The following is a 15,017-nucleotide window of genomic DNA, read 5'->3' as shown; positions in this document are numbered from 1 at the left end:
AAGTTCAAAACCATAACTAAACAACGCTGAAGTCTTCGAAGAAAAACACTTGTAGAAATTGACGTAAACGAAACTATTTATTGACGTTATGACTTTACAAAGAAATCTTTGTACAAAAGTTCTCAACATACTTAACTAAATGCTTGTCTTTTTCCTGAACTGATTTCGTCTTTAATATAATGTTAGCAATATGTTATATATAAACTGGTGTTTACAGTTTTACTATAGTTTGTCAAAAATGTCCACTAATGATATTTGTTGTGACGTGCAATTGTGTTTTTGTCTTATTTTTCTAAAAAAATTAAATAAAAGTATTGCTTATGATTAATTAACCTAAAGTATATTACAAATTAGTTTAGTATATTTATAAAATATATAACGGTCTACTACATGTATTAAACTTCAAAATAACTTTTTTCTGGATGAGAAAAAAATTAAAAAAATATTTTTCTTCAAATAAGCTTGAAATTTTTTTTACTAAAAATAACACTCGTAAATATTTTAAATATAAAAAAGTTTGAATATACAGTTTATGAAAATAGGCAATACTTAACCGAAACAAGTAGAAAATATTATATTTACCCGGTGTAAAAAAGTATTTTACTATATATACTTACTACATTTTTTATAACGATTTATTAGTTTTCTACTCCATAATTCTAGTTTTAAACATTAAAACTTATGTTGACCAACTATCTGTCATTTCAACTTAATTTAATTCTAACTAGCTTTTTTTAAATAATCTGTTATTTAGAAAACTTGCTTATAATACTTACCTTTATTTATTATAAAACTTCAATGTTAGTATACGCCTTTACATATTATGGAACCTACTTATTTTGCAAACATCTAAGAAAACTCCGATTAATAAGACAAATTCGATAAGTACTAATACGTTTTCAACTGATCTTAAATTTGATTAATACTCAAAGCTACTGAACTTTTATCGATCTGTTAATGTAAAACAAAGCAGGTGAAATTTATAAAAAGTGAATATAAATTGTACACATTCTTTAAAAACGTACTAAAAAATACTAAAACAACGTTTATTTGTTTTTTATCTACATAATAGTAGTACTCAAACAGTAATTAAGGTAATTATTTTCGACCATTTATCATGACAGATTTGAAAAGCATTTTAATTATTTGTTTTAAATAAACTCAAATGCTCAAATAATTATAGTGCATACTACTTGATGTAGAACTTTTAGTGTTTAATAAATGGTAAAAACTGATTTATCAAAAGAATTAATTCAAGTTGAAGAATCGTATATTAAAAATATTTATAACATATTTAAACAGAATTTTTATTGTAATAAAAGTACAAAATTCTTTTAATTTTATGTTTTATGCAAATAAAAACTATAAAAATTTTATTCTATTGTTACTTCTCACGCTATTTTACATATTTTTTAATGCTACAAACAAAATAGCTTTTTTAAATTGTACAGTGTTTGCTTAATATACAATACACATTAAATAATATTTGAATACAATTTTAGAAATAACAAAAACTTAAAACTATCACGCAAAACAAAAGTCAATCAATTTATTATAAATAAATTATCAAAAATTATAAAATTGACTGATTTTTTCTTGTTAATATACTACGCATTAAAATAACATCATTTATCTTAACATCAATTTTTAGACATTGTTTTAATTTAATAAATTTTTATATTGTTTATAGAAACATCCTATTGACGAACAGTCATTTAATACTTTTATATCTGAAAAACTATCATAGCTGTTTATAAAAATATATCAAAGTAACTTATGTACTATTAAAATAGTTATCACCAGTCAAGTAAGCTTCGAACTACTAGAAAAAGCTAGTTTTTAGTGTTGGAAAAATAAAATGAGTAGAAATGCTGAAATTCTAATATTTTCATTAAATCTTTAGATTTAACAACTTCTACTCAGCTTATTTAAAGAAGACTAATTTGCAATAAAGGCAGTATATATTTTAAATTATATAGTAAAATTCATAAAACAAGTTAAACAACAAAAAAATAATAATAAGTTAGTATCAAGTATGTTTTTCAACTTTATAATTCTTCATAAGAGCAGGTTTAAAACATTCTATTACTAATTCAAAATAATTTGCAGTTCACTAAACTAAAAAACTAGAAAACAAAACATTCTTTTTTTTACAAATTTTTTGTATTGTTTAATGATAGGTTAGAGTATGAAGTACTTTTTCTATGCAGCTATTGACAAGTTAAAACTTGATTTTTACTATATACTTCAAAAGTTACTACTGAATAATAAATTTGTTATTTTTAAGGCATCTGTGGTAACGTTTTAAGTTTTATCAGTAAACCTGTTTGTATCAAAAAAGTAGCAAAATTAGCAGAACAATTTTAAGTATTGTAATTTTAAAATGCTGTCTTTAAACTTACAAAATCAAAAGTAGTTTTATTTACAATGTTTGAAAAACGATGCAGACTTATTGAGTAGCGTGATCACATCTTTTACAGAATGTTTACATTTGAAACTTTGAAAATTTAACAGCTTACATAAGAATTTTAACAAAGACCAGAATAGACTTTCAAATTGTTACTTTAAATAAACTTCAAAGACATAAAAGAAACTTACGTACGTTTTAGAAGTTTATACAAGGCTTAATTCTCTAGTTTAGGTAAATAAGTTTAAACATAACCATTGGTTTTAGTTCAAATTTGAACATAAATTAATTTTATGTTTAGTTTCAAGACTTTACATTATAAAGTTTCGAAAAATGTTTAGTTTTTTAAAATTTAGTTTCTCGTTATTCAGGTATAATTTAAACTAGCATATCATTTATTTTGCATTTGGTACAGTTCAAAAAGAACTAGTAAACATGTAAAAACAAAAAAAAAAGATTGTTTCAAAAAAGAAATTATGAACATACTTCTAAATTATTGTAAAAAGAAATGAATTTATTTTAATACATTTTAAACTTTTCTCTTTTTACTATTCAAGATCATCTAGTTATAAAACATCTATTTGAACATACTATAGCCTTTGCGTAAAATGCAGAGTAATCTGACAAGTTTGTGATTAAATAAATATCTACTAGAAATCTATAAATTACTTAAATGTGTGAAATAACACAATAATGTTTACTATTTAACGCTACAGGAATTTACAAATCAAGTTCAATGGATGTAAGCGTGCTTAATTTTTTAGATTTCAATTCAGCACATACAATAATTAGGTATTTGATATCTGCATCAAAGCTAAATACTTCGTTTGCACATAAACTATAACTAACAAATTGTATGTAAATATAACAAACTTGTTACACCAATTAAGATATTACCAGTTAATTAAAGTTTTTAGCATGCAAACGTGACTATTTAAATCTACCATCCTACATTTTAAAATGGAATTAATCAAAATGGTCTATGCCAATTAAAAATTACATATTTCATGTGGTTTATAAACATAAATTTTAAGTAGTGTGTCCATAATTTAAGTTTAGTGTATATTATATGCCACATAAAGAAAAGGTAAGTTTTTAAAAACTGAATCAAAGTTACTAATTCATTTAGTTTAACATAGACTTTTAGACTCAAAAAAACTTAAACAATAGTTTAACTAATTGTTTCATAAAGTTTAAACTTAAACATTGTTACTTAAGTTAAATTAAAATAAGTCTTTTAGTATAACGCTTATCCAAATTAAATAATGTAAATAATAAAACTAAGAGAGTGTATTTTTTTATTCAAAGAATTGTAAACGTGAATTGCACGTTTTATAAAGAAACATATTACCAGCTGCAAGTTTCAGTTGAACATTGATATCATTAAAAGAACAAGTGTTCGTGTAAATTTATCATGTATAAAAATTAGAAAACAAATGAAATAAAACGTTGCAAAACAAACTTAATTTCTTTTCACATTAGCTTTACTTGCTTTAGAAAATTACTCTACTACTACAGATGAAATGAATAGAAAATGAATGACTTTTGTAAAAACTCACTTTACTTATTAGTTAATGATTATTCACTTCTGGTTACTTAAGTTTATAAAAGTATCTTGTTTTATTATCACTGAAAAAATCACTGTAAACTCATTATGACTTATATTATTGACAAAAGCTTGAAAGTAATTAAAAATGAAGTCTTTATTGACTTTTAACTTTATTGAATTAAAAATAATTTTTTGACCTTTTCAATAAGATTTTTAAACTAAGAACTTAGACGTTCTATACTATGTGATGTAAAATGTTATTATACTTAGTGTTATGCATTGCTCGAAAAGATATTAATTTTAAAGTACTTAAACAACGTTAATTAAAATCTGACTACTTTTTAAGCAAGTATACAAAAACAAACCGTCAAACATTTAACTATACACTAGAAGTTTACATGTATATAAATCAAAATGACATAAAACAAATATTTATTTGTAAGCCGCTTAAGATAATGTCCATAAATGGTTATTTAAAACGGTCGGTTACAAACAATGAAATCACGTTTATATTACTCTTATAGAAATGCATAACACAAAATTGTATTTATAAAATCTAGTTAACAACGATTTATTCAAATAAACAAAACATCATTTGAAATAGTATCAAGTAAACCAATTAATCACGTAATTTGTTTTCACAAAGCTTTATGTTTAACTTTAATTCAATAGCATAAATCATTTATCTTTAAAAAATGTTTAAATGTCACACTTCTTTTATTGCAATTTTGCTATTTATAACAAGAAGTCTTAAACATAAAAGTACGTTTAATAAATCAAATTACTATAACAAATGTTTTTTTTCTAAATCTAATCTTAAAATAAGTTTGTGCTATTAGTTTTTAAACTAATTATCATCAAGTTATACTGTGTTTATATCTAAGTTTATATCTAGATAGACTATAGATTTTAATTAAATGTTATGGTATAAAAAGTTGAAAACTGTCTTTTTTTATATATTTTTTTATTAATATACTTTTATTTCTACTAGCTCTAATTTAGAGGACTAGTGCTTACAACATAAAAAGTGTTTACTTCTCAAATAAATACTAAGAAACGTAATGATTAAAACAAAAAGTTGTTGGATTATTCATTTTACTATATTTGGACAGAAAATCATGAAGACAATCATAAATTTCAGTCTTTTTATATATAGTTCCAGAAGTGATCATTTTTAATAACTTTTTATTAGTTATTTTACAATTTATTAATTAACAAAATAACTTTACAAACAGATGTTCATATCAAAAAAATCATTTGGTTCAATTTAAAATTTATCTGTTATAATATAAAATACCAAACAGTAAATTTGCATATACATATCACATTTAAATTAATAACTTTTGGTTTTTTTAAGTTTGTCTAAACTAAAAACATGTGTTAAAAATAGTAATTTTTTGTTTGTACACCAACTTTATCAAGATAAGCTTTAATTTTAAACTACCATACGTTTTCTATGCAAAATATGTTTTAATAATCACTACTTGCTTTGATAACACTCTGAGTTATAATACTTTTTAGATTGACTTTTAATTTATATTTTAAAATTATTTATCAATAGAATCTTAGTGCACTAATTAAATGAGTTATTTTCGTATTATAAGTATTAACAGAGAAGGTGAAACTTTGATTGACTTGATTTTTTACAGAAATAATACAGCTTGTATTTCCTTAAAATAGATACAAAAAGTTAGTTTAATTACTATGAAATTAGTATCTTTATTAAGTCTGTTATTTATTTAAATCTGCCTAATTGTTTTCTTAACTTTTAAAACTATTTTTACATTTCATCAAACTACCAGTAATTAAGAACTAATTTGAATACTGTAGTTTTAAAACTGCAAATTTTGTCGTTTTATTTACTAACTAACACCGTTACATTTCTTCAAATGTTTTAACCCTTTTTTGAATAAATATATTACTTTAAATACTTTATAGTAAAATTCTAATTTTTACAAAAGATGCTTAAAAAAAGTTGTTTAAATGTTCTCCGAAACTGTATAGTCTAAAGATACATTGTCAGTTGGTTTAATTTTTTTAAATAGAGTAGTTTAGTAAAAATTAATAAATCCTAGTAATACCTGATAACTTCTGAACCATATCTAAACAATACTTAAGTACTTGTAGAAAAACACTTCAATAAATTGACGTTTATCTATTCACTTAATAAATAGTTTTTGTACAAAATGGTTTTGACATACTTGAACTTAATACTTCACTTTTTTTTTGAACTAATTGCGTCTTTAGCATAATAGTAGAAGTATATTTAACAATAACTGGTGTTTACTTATTTACAACAAGTTGTCAAAATTTCAAAAATTTCTACTAATGATATTTGTTTTGATGTAGAGCTGTATTTATGTTTAATTTTTGTAAAAAAAAGTAAAAAGTACAACATAAAATAAATTAGCCTAAAGTTTTTTTATTCAGAAATTTATTTCTCCAATTGAGTTGTATAAAATTTAAACATCTTTTACAAACGATATTGATTGTGATGTAGTACTGTTTATTTGTTTTATATTTGTAAAAAAAAACAACTGAAAACATTGTATAACAAAAAATAAACTAAAGTATTTTACAAATGTGTTTAGTATAGTAATAAATTATATCTATACTACATTACTATACATTATAACTTTTATGTTATACACAGTCAACTACATGTATCATACTTCAACATTACTTATTTCTAGGTTATAACAACTTTTAAAATGTATTTTCCTAAAAAACGGTTACATGATTTTCAAATAAAAATTAAACTTGTAAACGTTTTAAATAAAGGTTTGAATATAATGTTTCAAAAAGAATTTGATACAAGCTAACGAGTGAAATAAGTTTTATTTTCCAATTTTCAAAAGTAATTATTTTATTCGTATAACTGGATTTTTTACTCCATTTGTTAGTTTTATTTTTTTAATTTAGCTTAAAATAAATAAACAAATACTGAAGGTAATATGACGTAAATACAAAAAACCATTCTTTCCCATATTCTTTTTTAAATATGTCAGTTATTTGCAAAAGTTTATGATATAATTTACCTTGTTTTACATAAAAACATATAAAAATAATTATCGCTGGTATAATTTTGTAAATCTACTTATTTTACAAACATTAAAGAAAAATCCATTTAACAACTGTGATATATACAAATATTAAAAAATGATATTTTCTTTACTTAATCTTTATCAATCTTTAAATGTAAAAAACTAACAAGTAAAGCAATCTTTATTCGAGGCTGATAAATTGCATATGTTATATACAACGTAAAATCAATACAAATAAAACGTTAAAAAGTATCTTATTTATACAAAAAATTGTAAACGATACTATTTTTTATATGAGTTACTTTTAAAGTATGAAGATTCTTCAAAAATTTTAATATTTATTTCTATATGTAGCCTAAAACTTTCAATATATTGAATACATTATTTTATTTACAATTATAGTGTAATAAAAGTACACAATACTTTTATTTTTCTAAATTTTGTACAAATAAAATATAAGTTTATTGTTACTTCTCACGCTATTTTAGTAATTTTTCTAACGGTACAAACAAATTCGTTTTTAAATTGTATACTGTTTGCTTGATGTACAATACACATTGTAAAAGTAGTCAAAAGTCCTTTTTTTTTAACAAAGACTTAAAACTGTCACGCATAACAACAATCACTCAACGATAAACAATTCGTAAGCTTCAGTAAAAGAATTTATTTATTTGTGATTATTTAAAATTCAAAACATAGTTATGCATCAGTTTAATGTACTTTTTATATAATTTTTTTTTTATTCTGTTGTTTAAACCAGACAAGACCCTTAAGCTATAGTAAACTACACCGAAGATCTACAAAATGTTTAAAAAAAATTTAAAAATTATAATGTGTTATCAGAACCTGATTAAAAATTCCAATTAAAGGTGATTTTCAGAAGCTTGGATTCATAATTAACTTTGTTTTATCTTGGTTTAATTAAATCGATGATAACCTATTTAAAAAAAAGTTTAACTTTTTTTTTATGCTGATATCTGAATTGTAATAAATTTAGTTTTTGAAAACTAGCTTGTAGTACACAAAATTACAAAAAGATACAGGCAATTCGTTTTGCTGTTTTGCAGTAGTCTTTATTATACTAAACTAAACACCTTTTTTGTTGTTACAGCTGTTGACAAGTTTAAACTTGATAAATTTAGAAACTTTTAAGGAGTTACTACCAGAAAATAAATTTGTTTAAGACGTCTGCGGTAAATTTTAAGACCTTATAAATAAATTTGTGTAGTATAAACTGTTACTTTATTTTATTAAGATCAAAGAGATGAGTACAGTAGATCATTACAAAATAATTTTTAAAACATTTAATTATAAGAAATCAAAAACATCAAAAAAGTACAAAAAACAGTTTTTCATAAGTTTATTCTAAAACTATCTACATATATTTATATAATTATTAGCTTATTGCAAACTCCTTGAGTAGCGTGACAATTTATTTTGAAGGTTGTTTATTTTAAAACTTAAAAAAAAAGAAAGCTTACATAAGAATTTTAACAAAGACCAGATTAGACTTTCAAAGAAGGCTAATACTCCTATTGTTACATTAAATAAACTTCAAAGACATAAAAGAAACTTACGTATGTTTTAGAAGTTTATGTAAGGATTATTCTTTGAGTTGAGTAAATAAGTGTAACGTAAAATCATTTCTTGTAGTTTATATAAGAATATGAGTTTATTGTAGCTTTTTGCTAAAGATAGTATATAAGAAAGTTACAATTCTATTTGGTTTTTCACAATTAAGTTTTTCCTTATTCGGATAGGAATTAAAACTAGAAGACAATTTTATTTTGCAGTTAAAAGTACACCTGAAAAAGAAGTTGTAAGTATGTAGAAAGTAAAAATAATATGTATACAGTATTGTACGTAAAAAAGAAGTTACGTACATACTGATAAAATATTGTAAAATTGAATAAAGTTGTTTTGAATATCTTTTTAAAACTTTTACCTTTTCAATATACACGATCATCTATTAAAAGTACACTTATTTGAAAAAAACTAAAACTTATTTAAAATATATAGACAAAATGTAAAAGTTGCGAGTATATAACTATCTATCAAAAGTCTGTAAATTTCTTATGTGAGTGAAATCACACAATTGTGTTTACTTTTTAACAGGAATTTACAAAATCAAGTTTAATAAACTTTAAGTAAACAGTACAACTGATATCAGTGCTATAAATAACGTAAAAAAATAGTAATAAAAATTAAAACCAAACTAAAAATCACGTTTTTATCTCTAACTTTAGTAAGTCAGAGCCAGATTTCTTTAATTAAAAGTAAACAAACTTTTAGACTTTGTTTTCAATACAAAATAATTTAAATTTTAACTGTAAAAAACCTCGTTTTAAATAATTTACGTATCGATAGGAAAACAAATAAATTTTCTTGTATATAAGTTGAATTACAAAAAGTAGTTTATGCTTAATACAATAAATACAAATAGACTATAATTAAACAATTTTGCTTAAATTATGTATCAAAAGTTAGATAATGCTGCAAAATTTGTAGTTATAAATTCAACATGATCGGCTGAAAATAAATAATCTTGAGTAAAGTAATCAAAACAAATACATTTATTTATTTTATACTTCAACACGATTGAAAAAGTGTGACAGTGTTTATTTTTACACTTGAGATAATTTCTTTAAATCTTTAAAGTTCTTATCATTTCAAGTTTTGATTAATTCAAAATTGCAAGATTATTTGATAGCACACAAAATGTTTACAAAAACTTATGAAATGATACAATATGTTAAAAAAATTTTAACTTAAATAAATTTTTTTAGGTATAGTATAATAGGTTGAAATATGTTTAAGCTTGCGTTAAGAACAAAAAGACAAAAGTCATCACACAGAACAAATTAAATCTATTTTAAGGCTTATTACGTTTAAAGTTTGCTCAGTTCAGTATTTACTATGTATTTGAACAACTGTTAACAAAGCATTTTTAAAATCACACCACTATTGTGTATATACCTACACCACAACAATTGCTACTAAAAGTTCGATAAACCGTACAACATATAGTATAGCTGATAAAAGTTTAACAGCATCTGAAGTTACGTGTAAAAGTTTAGGAAAAAAGTTTGTTGTTATTGAGTATGTTTCTTTAAGCAAAAAGAAGTTTTAAGAAGCTCTTAATAAACAACAATAACAACAAAAACAAAATAGAAATATAAACATCTAGCATTAGTTAGTGCTATATACAAAAAGGTAATTTAAAGTTTAATAAGTGTAAAACTTATATTTCAACTACATAAATGTTAAAAAAGTTATAAGCTTATGTTACAGTTCTGTTTTAATACATTCAGTCACTATAGGTCATTACGTGAATTTGTTTAAAGTTATTGAATAAAATTTTACTAAAAGTTGTAGATGAACTGCTTTACCATACAAGCCTATTTAAATAACCAAGGGTTGTCAAACTGTTAGCTTCTTGTATAAACGAAGTTTTACAGTGTTGTTGCTCCATTAACACACATAAAATTAAATATTAATGTTTGCTTAACACACTGTAAATTTTTACTACTATATTTAATTTTATAGTTTTTTGTAATTTGTAAATTACTAAACTTATATAAACTTGAATAACACTAAGCATTTTAGTGTCAAATTTTTAAAGAATATATATTTAACTTATCTTTAACAAGTTTATTGAAATATTTTTTTAAATACATTAACTGCTTAAACCAAGGCAGTTACAATTTCTGCAACAGTTATTTGAAAGTAAGGTTTTTTATTTTTTCTTTAATTACTGTTAATTTAAATTAATCTACTTATACAACTGAATTAAAAACAACATTCTTTTCTTTTTAATTTATTTAGTAAATATGATTGGGAAGGAAACGTTTCCAAAGAGATGAACTACACCACATCAAACATAAAAAAAAACTTAGTTTGTGACTACATAGTTCAAAACAGTAAGCATAAAAGAGATACAAATCGTTATTAAAAATAATATTAAATGAATATTTCTTTTAGAAACTTTTTTAGGGTAAGATAACCATTTAGTAACTAAGCAAAATTGATATAATTTTAAAATGTTTAACAATTTATAATACGATTAGTTACATTGTTGGAACTTGAACAAAATTTTTATTAAAAATATTTATCAAAACAATGCTTTGCATAGCGTAGAGAAAATAAAACATGTTTTGAGTTTAAATGGTTTCAAACGAAGTTAAAAAAATATTAAACTAATGACACTCAGATACAAAACTTATCTAAAATTCAAAAAGTGACAGCATTTAAAGTTGAAAAGGTTAGTTACTTTTGGTATTAGCTCAAGTTTTATAAATTAAAAAATACTTTTAAACGAAAACTGAATGTATTTAGATAAATTCTGACTTGTCTTAATGATTTATTTAATATAAATAAAAAGATATGAATAGTTTTTCAAAAGCAATTTGTTGTATACTTAAATTTGCATTCAACATTTTTTACCTTAAATTACTTTTAATTTTTTTGCAGTTACAAAAATGAAACACCTTCTTTTTTCTTTGACTCCTACTTAGTTGCACTTCCTTAATCTCCAGTTTAACCATTTTCAGACACTTTGACATCGTATTATTATGTCACATTGTGTTCACGTAATAAACAGAACAATCGTTGTGAGTAATGACATCACAATAAGTGAATAGTTTGGTGACGTAACAAATGAGTTATTCTCTAGTTCATCACGACCTGTTATGATTGTTTATAAACAAAAACTATTTACAAACATTAAACTTTATAATTTAATATAAGAGCATTTTCGATTAAACAACGATATCAGTTTTGTAAACAGGTTTTTTAAATTTAACCATTTTAAATTTTTCAGAGTACTTCTGAATTTAGACTTTTAAACAAAACTCAAAGTACCTTGGAAAATTCCGGCGTGATTTATGTCAATTTTATCTTTTTCGGTAATAGTTGTTGTTGTAGTTGTTGTAGTTTCTTCTATGTAGGGTTGAGTTTTAACAAATTTAGGTGATTTTCTAACAACAGTCGAATGTTTAGTTGTTCTCCTCATGTGATTGTGATGTCTTTTCGGATGAACTTTTATCTCCATCCTCATTTTATTATCACAATTCGAATTTGACGTCATCGCTTCATTGTCGTTTGCATATGCTGTAAATAATAATAAAACAGTTAATACAATGCTTGATTTATTTTTTTTTATTTTTTCAATAATTTTTTTTTTATTTTTCCTCATTTAGTATCACAATAGAAACAAGTTATATCTGTAAAAGCTACGAAAAGTTTCCAAATTTGCAGTACGGGATAATTTAGACGGTAGTTTATTGAACGGCAAAAAGGTGCTCATAACTTGGCTTAAGGATCTGGTGTACAGCAAACTATTGGTTACTTAATAAAACATTTATCAGATAGCACAGACATTTCATTTATGTAGTTATTTTGCTTAAAATTATATATTTTTAGATCTATTTTAGCTCGAAAACATAAAAATCATTAAAAAAATCCGAAACTAAAGCTCAATTTTTTCTTCCACTGTTAATGCGATACGTGAATAAACAGAAATGTAGTATGACGTGACTATGTATGTTAGAAAGTGATTACGTGTTTATATAAATAACTTTCAAATTCGACACTGTACAAATGTTTGTGTTTGGGCTGAACTTTGTAAAAATAGCAACGTGCAAAGATTGGTAAAAAACAAAACACAATGATCTAAGCAAAAAAAAACACTACTGCAAATTTAGTTTCATTCAAATTAGAAAACTAGATCTTTTTAACTGAGTTTTTGCTTAATGGTAAAAAAATACAGTTAAGCTTTAATTTGTTTCAAAACATTATAAGAACTTTTAAACTCAAATATATTTGTTTCAAAAACAAGTTATAACAAACTTTAACATATATAATCTATAAGTTAAGATTTTGTGATATTCATAAAACAACAAACCCATTAAGTAATAAGATTCCCCAGGGATGAAAATAAATCCTCGTGGATTAGGACTAAACTTCTGAAACTTCATAGTTAATTTTGTGCATTTAGTTGGTTTGTTGCAAATAAGTAACTTTTCGGCATCTGTTGTTTTAAGAATAAAATATTTAAACAAATTAAGTTATATTTAGCTGCGAAGTTAAATTTCGTATATTTTATATTTATAAGTATTTATACTGTTCTTTGTCATGATAGCACGATTATTAAATTCATGGTCGATAAAGGTTTACTTTTTGTTTTGATTTAAAAGGCAAACAACTGAATCTTATAATCAAAAGGTTTAACAACTTTTATTAAAAAAAATACTAGTTACCTTCGTTAATTTTTCCACATGAATCAAAGACTTGTTTAGTGACGTTGTAAATAACAAACGTCATAACGTTTATTTCATCTACGTCATATTGAGGACATAGTATATCCATATATTCTCCTATTCTTACATTGTGCTGAAATACATTTCCACTCGATAATCTGTTTAATGCAAATTTATTAGTATAAAATTTTCCTATTTAGAAAAATTTGTATTTGAGTTGTAGGTTTAAAATAATTTATAGGTTTTTTATTCAACAGTAGATCTATATTTAGAAACCTTACAATTTTCTACAAGTTTGGTTATGCAGTTATGGTATAAAAAAATTGAAAGCTAGGAAGTTAAGTTTTTAAAACGCAAAGAGTGATAAGATTTAAGTTGAATATTAATATTTAAAGTAAGAACACGTTTGGGTCAATATTTTTTTATGTTTACTTCGTTTATGTAATTCACATCTTATAGATATTATTTTGCTACTAACGTTTTACTAAGTATGTGTCAGTATATTTTAAAAATTTATAATTCTGTTGTAAAAATAGTTTTATTAAGGTTTTAAACTTTATTAAATATTATGTTATAAATTAACCTTGTCTTAAAAACAAAAGTTGTAAAATAAATTTAAATATTGTTGTAATTATAAGTAAATTTTGTAAAAATTTTATAACTTTTAGCTTTCACTAAATATTTGTATACTTGATTGTTTGCAAGTGCATACTGCAACGTGTAGTTAATATTTAACTAATTTCACTAAATTACACTTATACTAAAACCTTCTGCATTTAGGTGAAGGCAAATAGAAAACACTTCCAGGGTTTTACAACTTGCAAAATAATCACAAATTTAAACCAATAGTTGTCTTTGCTACTTAACAATACTACTTTATGTTTGGTTAGGTTGAGGGTGTTTTGTTAAACAAATGGGCTTAGCGTAATAAAGGGTTGTTATTGGGGATGTTGCTATCTTTATTAACTTGATAGAAATTTCTATAAAGCAAGGCATTTTTAACTAGTTTAATGTTATTTTAATAAAATAATTCAACTTAACTTAATTTTATATCGGCTAAGTAAAAAAGTTTAAAATTAAAACTTTATAGTTAGTTAACACTAATAATAGACGTACGCTTATACTTTTTTCATTATTAACTACCACTTTATATTCACTTTTTATTTCATAATGAGTACGTTACATTAATTAAACTATTTCTTGGTTATTTGAATAAATTGTTAAATATTATAAGCAATGCCTACTAATAAAAAAATGTTTAGTGAAAATGTAATAGCTCTAAACCTTTCCTCATTTATCTTTATGTTATTTAATGAATTAAGTTATAAACCTCTAAAATAACAAAAATAGTATAATAATATCATTTTATTAAGCATCTTTTAAATTTAAACTAACTTTTCCGTAAGTTCAGGATTCCAAAAGATGTCATATTTAACTTTATCTGATCCAACAAAACTTAAAAGAAGGAAAAAAGTACAACTGAATACAAAGAATGTTGATGCTTCCATGTTAACTTATTTATTGTTAAATTTTTATTATTTTTATTTCTAGAATAGGGTTGATGAAATTTATTTATAAGATATATTAACTTTCTTTAAAATAATTTCTAAACGATTTCTTTCATTAAAAAAAAATAAGTTATTTAAATATTAACTAGTGTTTTTTAGTATTATTTTAGTTATAGTATAGAAAAAAACATCTCTTTTGATTAAATCTAACAGTATAAACAAAATACATTAAAAAAAAGTAAACTTAACAAA

At 23.0% G+C, this 15,017-nt stretch overlaps 1 protein-coding gene across 1 annotated transcript; it reads right to left on the bottom strand.

Moving 5' to 3' along the window:
* Positions 1-11,357: 11,357 nt before the first annotated feature.
* Positions 11,358-14,770, bottom strand: LOC145834987 (uncharacterized). Its single transcript, XM_082942519.1, has 5 exons — positions 14,653-14,770; positions 13,258-13,415; positions 12,903-13,028; positions 11,861-12,109; positions 11,358-11,683 (listed from the first exon to the last, which is right to left on the bottom strand). The coding sequence occupies exons 1-5, from the start codon at positions 14,763-14,765 to the stop codon at positions 11,586-11,588; spliced, it is 744 nt and encodes a 247-aa protein (XP_082798645.1). The 5' UTR covers positions 14,766-14,770; the 3' UTR covers positions 11,358-11,585.
* Between the last annotated feature and the right edge of the window lie 247 nt (positions 14,771-15,017).

The sequence above is a fragment of the Thalia democratica genome, chromosome 4 (genome assembly GCF_965202585.1).
Source record: "Thalia democratica chromosome 4, ktThaDemo2.hap1.1, whole genome shotgun sequence".
Classification (NCBI taxonomy): Eukaryota; Metazoa; Chordata; class Thaliacea; order Salpida; family Salpidae; genus Thalia; species Thalia democratica.
The sequence above is the reverse complement of the archived record's forward strand: the minus strand, read 5'-3'. Positions and strand labels throughout refer to the sequence as shown.